This window comes from Fistularia commersonii, chromosome 14 (genome assembly GCF_037954325.1).
Source record: "Fistularia commersonii isolate RoL2024-O1a breed Wild chromosome 14, RoL_Fcom_v1.0, whole genome shotgun sequence".
In the NCBI taxonomy this organism is placed as follows: domain Eukaryota; kingdom Metazoa; phylum Chordata; class Actinopteri; order Syngnathiformes; family Fistulariidae; genus Fistularia; species Fistularia commersonii.
The window spans coordinates 2,861,552-2,872,365 of NC_141297.1; the positions used below are offsets into that span (position 1 = coordinate 2,861,552).

The following is a 10,814-nucleotide window of genomic DNA, read 5'->3' on the forward strand; positions in this document are numbered from 1 at the left end:
ATCACAACACGTGAAAACTAGGCTACCTGCTTGGACCGCTGTGCAGCAGAAATGCACTTTTATTTACGTTTAAAAGAAAGGAAATGCATCCTTTTTTTTGTTGCCGCCACAATTTGCATGCCATCTGTTTTTATTCTGCTGTGTACATACTTCTATTTATATTTCGTGTCTGGCCGAGAGCCCCTACAAAATATAATTATGCTTGTATCATTACAATTAAAACTCTTGAGTCTTGTATGAATGCAATTACAAAATCAGCAAGTATCTGATATTTTGCAGGTGGTTTCCTTGAAGAAGGATATAGTATCATGGACTGACATTTGTGTGTCGATGCCTTTAAAACAGCCCTTTTTTCCCTCGCATTTAATGTTTTTTATTTTTCTTCCACATCTTATTCTGCTTATCTATTACTCTTTATCATTTCTGTTGATTTGGCGCTTAGGAAATGCAATTTTGCACTTGTGGGAGGAAAAAAACAAACATCACGATGTTTTTAGAGGTCAATACAGTGTAAAATATTAAAATTAAAATGGATAACAGTGCAGCAAGTTGGGCTGGTTTAGAAATTCAGTCGACTTTAAACACACATGCTATACATGCATTATCAACACAATTAGATTAGAAATATAGTGAGAATATCTTTTGAAATGTGTTAAAATCAAAATAAAAAGGTGGTTCCTGTCCGGCTCATATTGGATGTAATACTACATGTTATCCTAAAGAGGACAGCAGTTGCATTTTATAAGCGTTTTTTTCGTGGCGAATGTCCGCTCTGTTTGTCCCTCCGGGGCACCCGTAGCGCACACGGCGGGATCCGTTAAAGTGTGAATGTAAAGTAATATCACTCTATAGCTTCTTTCCGCGTTATATTTTGCCTTTTGGAAACGAAACCTGCGACATTTGACACACTCAAAGGTAAAACATATTGTTTAAGTTCATATAAAACCGAGAGCGGTTGGTGCTTAAAGCGAGGCTAACCGCTAAACTTATAACCGGGGATACACATTGTATGCTAGCCGTTATGCTAGCTTTGCCACGCAGCTAGTAAACATAGCCCACTCCACTTCTCTCCCGGTGTGTTTCCAGGTTCCCGTGGCCGGTGTCCGTGGGGGTTTCCACCGGTGTTTAAAAGATGTGCTCCCTGGCGCTCTTCCCCCCTCCTCCACCCCACGGACAGGTCACTCTGTGCGAATCCAACAACGAGCTGGTGTCCGGAACCAACTCAGAGGTACGGTCGATCACACAGGTCTGTCAGTGTTAGCATTTAGCTCGAGTTTGTGGACTTTGAGAGAACATCCCACTCTCCTGATGTGGTGTGAGGATGTTCTTCAAATCCTAATTTTTGAAATAACTGTTGAGAAAACAAGCCAAGGGGGTTAAATCTGTGTACCCACACCAAACACTCAGTATGGACAAGCTCTGTTGGATCAATATTAGCAATAGAATCATCTTTACATCCTGACATGGAGGTAAACAAAGATATGCAGAGTATAGGGCGCAAAAACCTGTTTAGATAAATTATAGTCATAATAATAATTAAGACGCCTTACTCAACACCTAAGGATACCGTACAGACATATGCATATACACTCCATACAAATTCAAAAGAATCTATGAAAATGATAAAAGTGACCCACAGAAGTAATATGGTCAGTGAGCTAGTGCAAACATGTGATAATAAGATAAATGGATAAAATGATAAATAAAGAGGTGATCAGGTTCAGATGTTAACTTCAGTATGTAACACAGTATGACAGGTGCTTTGGGGACACGTCTATACGTCTCTTATAGTGGGACTTATGTTGTTGCATAGGAAATGTTAAAGTTGCATTGTCCTCTGGCATCCTGGTACCAGGACTTACGTAATTGTGTAAGTACACACATTCAAAAAGCACAAGCGGCGCTAAAAATACCAGTTACGTCACTTCGCAGGCCTGAATTCATACATTTTTAAACGGTAGGAGATGTGAGGGACGCCGGGGAAAGTCACCGAATGGTTGGGTACAAAAAGCACTACAGACAATTTCCCTTCCCCTTTTCGATCGTGATACCGCTTACTAATCACATGCCATTTTGGCGAATTAAACATTCATTCGTTATCTGTACTGATTATCCTGCTTTCAGGGTTTTGCTGTTAAATATCTCCCCACATTTTCCTCGAAAAGAGAAGATTAGATACTGTTCACTAGTGTTAGGAAAACGTAGTATGAATTACAGGTTTTAAATTACAAATTACAAATTATAAATTACGGGTCCTCTGGTAAGTTATCAATCGGAGAGCTGCTTCTTCTCCTTTCGGCTTTTCCCTTCAGGGGTCGCCACAGAGAATCAACCTTCTCCATCTAACCCAGGGGTAGGCAATTATTTTGTCTGGCTGGCAATATTTCTTATTTAATTTTCATGCGCGTGCCAACGAGGTATCAATTTAAATTGAGCAAAATGAAAATTGCAATTTGAATATTGACATTTTTGTGGCATTTCATTCCAACTTTAAAATTGTTAACGATCATACAAATGTACCGACAGTATGTTGTATGTAATCATCCATACAAAGTTAAACAAAAGGAAAAAATAAGGAGTTTCTGTATTCAATATTGACTGAAAATACTTGTTAAAATATAAATAAAAAGCAAAAGGGGCTGGTTGTGGCCTGTAAAATGTTTCTGTTTCCTCCTCTCTCACATCAACTACCTTCATATCCTCTCTCACCGTGTCCATCAATCATCTAATCAATCAGAGAGCTGAAATGTAAGCAAACAATAAGATAGAATAACAATGCAAAACATGGTCACTGCCCTCCCCTGAACAGTAATGATCCTCATGATGAGTGTTTTTTTGTGTCCTCTCTCTGCAGGAGTCCGGTCCCCTCAGCTTGTATTTCCCCAGAGAATCCCTGAAACTCCACAGTCGCACGGAGAACAGCAGCAAGGCGGCCTTCCTCGACCATTCTGAAACACTGTGGATGAGGAGCGCAGCAGCATGGTGGGCAGCACGCACACACACACACACACACACACACACACATGCATTCAAGCACATGCATATGCATTCAAGCGTGCATGAATGCACAGAAACACACACAAGTCTTTGCACTTTGCTAAAAGGCTACTTACCAGCACAGTGAATATATATTCATGAGGAGACAAAGGATTATCCCTTTTGGTGCTTACATTTGTAACGAGGGGCCAAACAATGACATGTTCATGGCGCCTAAATAAAGATGCCATTTTTTTTTTTAAAGTTGATTTAAAATGCAGTGTATTTTTTCCCTTGGTTAACAGCACCATCTAGTGGACAGTACGTGCAATTCCCATTCTTTTGCATTCAATATTTACGATAAAAGTGATGTCACATTGCATGTAGTTTGACCAAACTCCAACCTGTGCACTGAAAACAAAACAACTTAGAAATAATGGTTATATCAAACATGAAACTCCAACCGTCATGCTAACGCATGCAAACATTAATTCGGACGTTAACAGTCTTAAATAACTGCAGGCTTCACGGCAATTCTCTATTTCAGGCGGGATGGTGGTTTGACCGGTCTCCTCACTGAAATCACCAACTCACACACAGAAGGTAATGGCGCACATCATGATCAGAGTGTTGTTGCTAAGCTAAAGTGACACGCTTGTGACCAGGCTCTCCTGCCTCTTGTGCGCCCGCAGTGCCTAAATGGCTCGCCGTGAGTTCCGGTTGCATTCTGGCGTTACTCCGCTGGGCCTCTTCCTTCCACAGCTCCCTGTTTCCGCATCTCACGGTCAGTTCTGCCGATCCGCAGCGTACGCTCTCGACAGCAAAGCAGCTTTTTTCGTGCATTTGCGCATTCCCTCTCTGTCGCGTCTTTTCCAGTTGAGCAGCGAGGCCATGATTGCAGAGTTTTCGCAGGTGCTGAACTGGTAGGTGCCGACTTGTTTTATTTATGAATTCATTCAACTGAGTTTCCTTTATACGTTTCTGATGGTTTTAAACGGACACAGGCGATCAGCAGCATCAATGTCCAACCAAATAATCATGATTTTATTTATAACCTCAATGCATTGCTTAAAAAATGCTGTTTCGATGCCACTATTTTTTTTGCACCAAGCAAAAAAGTGCGGTGAACAAATCCTGAGGAGACACCACGGAAAACATTTAACAGGCATGATAAGAAAGGCGGTGAGAGACAGAAATAATGAGACAAACAAAAGTCACCCAAAAGCTAAAACAAGGAAATACGACGAATGTAGGTCACGGCTTCACTGTGACTACAGTGGGGAACGAGGAAAGACCAGTGTGTTTGCTTTGTCTAAAAGTGTCGGCAGCGGATGGAATGAAGCCAAATAAATTAAGCCGTCACTTAAAGACATTACACTCCTATTACACTGATAAATCGCTTGGGGTTTTTCTGCAAAAACATGCCAAATATTGGCAACAATCATCCGGCTTTATGAAAGCTACTTCAGTAAACTAGCAAGCGCTGTTATGCTAATAAAGTTTTTCTTTGCTGCAAGTATTTATTTTTTCTTTAATATAATGAGACAGTGTTGTGCAGAGGAGTACATCGTTTTAGTTTTACAGACACATAATACTATTTATACTTGTAGCGTAGAGTGGGGGGTGTGAAATGTTTTCTTCTTCCTGAGAAGCACTGCCTTAATGTGATGCAGATATTCAAACGAATGTTGCAGAAATGGAGCAATTGCTGTTTAATATTAAAACGGATGAAATGAATCAGTAGAGAAATAGCAATTCTTTTAAAATGGACAAAGTTGTCCTGAGACAAAAAGATCCTCTATCTCCCCCTGCTCACCAGGTCGGACTGCGTGGTGCGAGCCTTCGCCTGGCATCCTCACACGGATAAATTTGCCCTCGCGCTATTGGACGATTCCATCAAAATCTACAATCCTAAAAGGTACCGTGACTAAACTAACCTTTTTTTTTTTTTTTTTTTTCAATGCCAAGAGGAACATTTTTCCTTTCACCTTGGGTCTGGTTTTGTCCTCAGCGCAACAACTCCTACCCTGAAGCACCGTCTGCAGAGGAGCGTGGCGGCGGTGCAGTGGAAGCCGCTCTGTGCCTCCGGATTGGCCGTCGCCTGTCAGAACTGTTTGCTGGTCTGGCACGTGGACCCCTGCTCGCTCTCCACCAGGTATGGAGGCGGTCACATTTGTACCGAGCGGAAATAAGGCTTTTCGATCTGAGTTAGGAGCGAGCGAGATGATTGTTTGACACCGATGTGGTCGCCGCTGTCCGTGAAGTGGCGTTTAAAGACAGCAGGGACGCGCCGCCCACTACTATACTATCAAGTCAAGAACCAAATGAAAAAGTCTAACCGATCTGCTCTGCAGCTGCCAGCATCTTCATACAATCTTCAGTCAGTCCTCGCCATATTGTAGTCACCTCTCATGATCTGACTTTATCCCAGATATTTAATATGAGAATGAGAACTTTATTTATCCCAAAGGAAATTGTTGTGCCAGAGTTTCAAGCAAAAAACATAACAGTAATAGATAATAGTAGGAAGGAGGGAGATTCTCAACATTATATTATAATATTATAATATTATAATATGTTCTCTATTATATTATATTATATTATATTATATCATACTAAATTATATTATACTACATTATATTATATTCATATTAGATATTTATGTGATTTTTTTCCTAAATCACTATTTTTTGTGTACTAAATGTGTTTTTATTTATTTATTATTTCTATTATTTTTATTGTAAAATAAGCACTTTCTAGGCTGAAAAATTTTAAAAACATAAAAAAATAATTTCAACATATTACAACAAATAAAATACTGTACTGTACATGGTGTACAGTAGAAGAGTCGTGCGTTAAAAATGCAGATGCCGCCCCCTTCCACTTCCACTATTCCACCTCCACTATTTTGCCCACGTGAGATTGTACACGGCACCCCATTGGCTGATGGATGGGAGGTGACCAATCAGAGCACAGTGTTCTGTATCCTGGGATCTGATTGGCTCAGCATTTATTCAGCATCCGTTTCACATCCACGTGCTATCGCTACTCGGTGCGTTCCTCCACGGCGTTGTATTTGTGTGAATCATACAGGAAGTGTATGGGAATGATTCAGAAGAACGTGGGGTGGGTTTTAAAGCTTTAGAATATTTGTAAATCTTAAACTATATAGTGCTACTTTGCGGATTTTCGTTTATCGTGGCTGGTTCTGGAATGTAACCCAATGTATGTAAATAAGAATGTAAATAATGTATGAGATGTATGTAATAATGAATGTAAATAAGAAGCTAATGTGCACTTCCAGTTTCTTTACATTCTATTTTATTCTGATTATGATTTATTTATTCTTCTTGCTTTTTGTAATTGACATTTTTCTTGTCTGTGGAGGTTCTCAGTCATCTAGGTCAGGATGAACTCAAAAATCTTCTTGTCATGACATTATTTTTATAATTATAAGCTGTTACTTTCTTCCCGACGCTTTGAACACCGCGGCTTAAACAACGATGCGGCTAATTAATGTATTTTTATGGGGGCTAACGAGTTTCACGCCACCAAAACGTTTAGCTTCGTCACATCGGTCCGATGACATTACCGTGGAAGTCCGATGGCAAAGACGACTCAAACGGTTTTAAATAGCGATCAGCTGGAGTAGGTAGAAAATAGATAGAAACTGGTTGGACTTTTCCTCGTGTTATTTATTATTACCGTAATTTCTGGACTATTGAGCGCACCTGAATATAAGCCGCACCGGCTAGCCGATCGCTATCTCGGGCTTCCTCCTGCGCACTAAAACCGTCAAAGTCGTCTTCTTCGGTGTCGGAGTTGAACGGACTCAGAATTTCCCGGTCATTTCATCGGTCCGATGTGACGAGGATAAACATTTTAGCGGCGTGAAGCTCCTTAGCGTCCCCCCCACCCAAAAAAGTCCATATATTAGCCGCATCGTAGCTCATTGTTGTCGTGTTGCAGGCACTGGAAAATAAACTTCCAATACCTATTTGTGAATGCTGCCGGTATGCATTTAATTAAACATATCTCACATTACAACGTGGACACCTGCAGCCTATATATGTACACATAGATTTATTTGTTTTAGCCGGTGCGACTGATATTCAGGTACGTTCCCCTCTCCGACCAGGCCGTCTTCTGGCTGCGCGCAAGTGCTTTCCCATCCCGGCCACTCTCCCGTCACCTCCATCGCCTGGTCTCCGAGCGGCTCCCTCCTCGTGTCGGCCTCCCCCGTCGACACGGCCATGATGGTACGACTCGAGGCCCGGGTGATTTTAACCAGGAGAGACTACCTGAAGGTTCAGCCGTCGGTCCTCTGCGCAATATTCGTTCCAGGTGTGGGACGTGGCCGCGGAAAACTGCGTGCCGCTTCAGCGCGTCGGAGGCGGCGGGGTCACCTTCCTTTCTTGGTCGCCAGACGGCAGCCACGTTCTCGCGTCCACGCCGTCCGCCTTGTTCAGGTGCGCCATGATATTATTCATTTGGTATCCAGAAAATTCATCACAATACCCTTCGAACAAAATGTTTTGCAAACAGCAATTTTGATATGATATACTTTATCGCTCTTAGAAATGATGTTTTATTTTGAAAGAGGGACCACCTTCATTTCTATGAAGTCCTTCCCTTTTGTGGAATATTTAGCATTTTAGCATTTCTGTAATAAACTGCTCAAAAAAATAAAGGGAACACTTAAAAAACACATCCTAGATCTAAATGAATGAAATATTCTTATGAAATACTTTGCTCTTTACACAGTTGAATATGCTGACAACAAAATCACACAAAAATAATCAATGGAAATCAATTGTATCAACCCATGGAGGTCTGGATTAGGAATCACACTCAAAATTAAAGTGTAAAAACAAACTCCAGGCTGATCCAACTTTGACGTAATGTCCTTAAAACAAGTCAAAATGAATCTGTGTTGCTTCCTGAGTGGACACTATGATTTCACACAAGTGGGATTGACTTGGAGTTACATTGTGTTGTTCAAGTGTTCCCTTTATGTTTTTTGAGCAGTATATTTAGCATTTTAATGAGCTGGTCATCCACTCTGGATTACTGTGAGGTGTAGTGACGTGAATTCTTTATCTCTGTAGGGTTTGGGAGACCAGAATGTGGACCTGTGAGCGTTGGCCCTGCCAGAAAGGCCGCTGCCAGGTGCCGACTTGTTATCACAGCTCAGGTGGTTCCTCGAGCCGGAAGCCTTATTTTGACCTTGCTTGTTTGTCAGTCCGGCTGCTGGAGTCCAGACGGGAGCCGGCTTCTCTTCACCGTCCAGGGAGAGACGGTCATCTACGCCCTGACCTTCGCCAGCGTACCAGGTTTGTCCCGGCGCTCGTTCAATAGCTGCGTTCTCACCGAAACGCCGCGTAGAATCGTCTGATTGCGATCCCGCCGTCGACCAGGCCTCCCGGCGAGCACCTCCAAAGGGCCGCAGGCGGCGACGCTGGTGGCAGACCTGTCGGAGACGACCTTCAGCACGCCGGACGGAGACATCGTGTAAGAGCGGCACCTCTCGTAATGAATTCGAATGCTTTCAGGGTTTCTGCGAGTGATATACTATATTTCTCTTAGAAATGATGTTTTATTTTGAAAGAGGGACCTCCTTCATTTCTATGAAGTCCTTCCCTTTTCTGGAATATTTAGCATTTTAGCATTTCTGGAATATTTAGCATTTTAACGAGCTAGTCATCCACTCTGGATTACTGTGAGGTGTTGTGATGTGAATTCTTTATCTCTGTAGGGTTTGGGAGACCAGAATGATTGAAAAGCATTAAAACGCATCAAAGTACGGGTTTGAATAGCATGAAAAAGCATTAAATTCAATGTACACAGGCGTCAAAAATTCAAATACACTCGATGGGAAAAACGTTATTCGCAATTTATGTTGATTAGGTTTTATAAACCCTGACGGTGCACGAGTCGGAGCAAAAAGGATACAAAACTAAGAAATGTGCGCTAATGAACACATGCAAAGTAAAATCCATGTGATTCTTTAGCTCCATTGTCACTCAGAAGGTCATACGTAAACATCTGCGATTGTGCCAAATCTGTTCCAGACGTAAATTTCCATGAGATTATCGCAAATAAACATTCCCGCAGTTTAAATTTGTTTAAAGGGGCGCGTTGAAATTAGACGAGCCGATACCCGCAGAAACCCCGGTTTTTGCCGGATCGTCATCATTCCGTGAGAATCACTGACGGGTCGGTTCTGGCCTGCAGCGTCGGCGGAGAGATCCAGCGTCTGACCTGGGACCCGCGGGGCGAGAGGCTGGCCGTGCTGCTCAAAGGTCCCGCCGGCGTCGCTGTTCTGGGTAACTCGTACCGCCGCGCCATCTGTCGCTCAATCCGGATCCTTCTCCCTCCAGGCGACCCGCACGCGTCCGACCGCCCCGCCGTCATCGCCGTGTTCAAGACGAGGATCAACCCCATTTTCGAGCTGCTTCCGTGGTTTGAGCTTCTCCCGTAGATCCGCCGTCTCCCCTCGCGTTTCTTCCCCGCTCACCTCGCTTCTCTTCCCCCCCGCAGCGGCTTCGTCCGAGGGGAGAGCGGCGCCGAGCCCAGGCTGATCCAGTTCCACCCCAACTTCCAGCACGGAGCTCTTCTCACCGTGGTCGGTACCGTTTTCTACGCGCTTTCCGCAGATTTGCGACGCCGATTTAAAAAAAAAAAAAAAAAAAAAAAAAAAATCTTCTGTTTCCAGTGTTGGTCCACTGGAAGAATCACCCACGTGCCCTTCTACTTCCTGAGCGCCGGCGTCCCCCACCTGGGTCTGAACGGCAGCCCGCTGCTGCCGCGCCCTCAGGATCGCACCGCCGACTTCGCCAACCAGTCGCTCTTCACGGAGCTCATCTCCTGACCCCCCCCCCCCGGGTGGGTCTGCGATTATTGATTACCAATAAATGTGCACACGTTTTTTTTTTTCTCAACGCCACGCTTTTATCTCTTCTCATGATTTTTCACTCGCTGATTGTGACACACGGTTCCAGGTTTCCTCCCACGGTCCAAAACATGCAGGTTAATTGGAAAATAATTGGGAAAATTGACCGAGTGAATGGTTGTTTATCGATCGGATAAGCAGAAGATGGATGGACGGATGGATGGGAGTTCAATCCCTCGCTTCTTGGTTCGGTTTGTGAAGGGAAATACTTGTGTAAAACGCTTTAGAATCACATCAGGATAATTAAAAGCACTACATAAGTTGGGACCATGTCTTTATATGACAAGTGAATGAGTGAGTGAATTTTTTTAAATTTATTAATGAATATTTATGAATGGTTCTAAGACTCCAAATGTGATTGTCTGGTGGATCTCACGACTCTTGAGTGCAGGATAAGCGTTTTAGATAATGCCAGATAATGCTCGAGCCAGTGAAGAAAAGACAGTTTTCTATGAAAACCCATTTCCTCCCGGACCTCCGCTGGCGTGACACTTTTCAAAAAACAGCGCAGCAGAAAAGCTTGAAATCAAGCGGTATTTGCTCGGGAAGAGACGGGAATAATGACGAGAGCTGACGCGGCGTCACGACGCTAAAAAATACTAAACTCCAGTCGACAAAATATTCTTTATTAAAGCCTAGAAGTTCAGACAAAACAGGAGCCAACCCCACCCTGACACCGGAGAACCCATACAGTACTTGAGTTGCTTTTTTGTGTGTGTGTGTGTTTGTTTGGAGATTCTCTTGCTTTGCAAAACAACACTTTGTGTCACAGTATGAAGGCTCGTCACTCGCGCCAGAGAGAAGAAAAAAAAAACAAACAAAAAAAAAAAAAAAACGATTGAAAATCGACGTCGCTCTCAATTCACTTTTCCTTTTTATTTTCCAA

The 10,814-nt window shown here is 43.0% G+C and overlaps 1 protein-coding gene across 2 annotated transcripts; it reads left to right on the plus strand.

Annotated features, from left to right (window-relative positions):
* The first annotated feature begins 778 nt into the window (after positions 1-778).
* On the plus strand, positions 779-9,921 carry aaas (achalasia, adrenocortical insufficiency, alacrimia). 2 transcript variants are annotated; one of them, XM_086159169.1, is made up of 17 exons: positions 779-915; positions 1,087-1,228; positions 2,855-2,982; positions 3,524-3,579; positions 3,669-3,760; positions 3,853-3,899; positions 4,796-4,894; positions 4,988-5,131; positions 7,115-7,235; positions 7,321-7,445; positions 8,085-8,145; positions 8,219-8,309; positions 8,394-8,487; positions 9,211-9,278; positions 9,357-9,438; positions 9,517-9,601; positions 9,692-9,921. In XM_086159169.1, exons 2-17 carry the CDS (start codon positions 1,133-1,135, stop codon positions 9,845-9,847), a joined length of 1,545 nt encoding a protein of 514 aa, XP_086015295.1. In that variant the 5' UTR covers positions 779-915; positions 1,087-1,132; the 3' UTR covers positions 9,848-9,921. The 2 variants fall into 2 exon arrangements, with proteins under 2 accessions (XP_086015295.1, XP_086015296.1); XM_086159170.1 differs by having other exon boundaries at positions 9,357-9,435.
* The last annotated feature ends 893 nt before the right edge of the window (positions 9,922-10,814 follow it).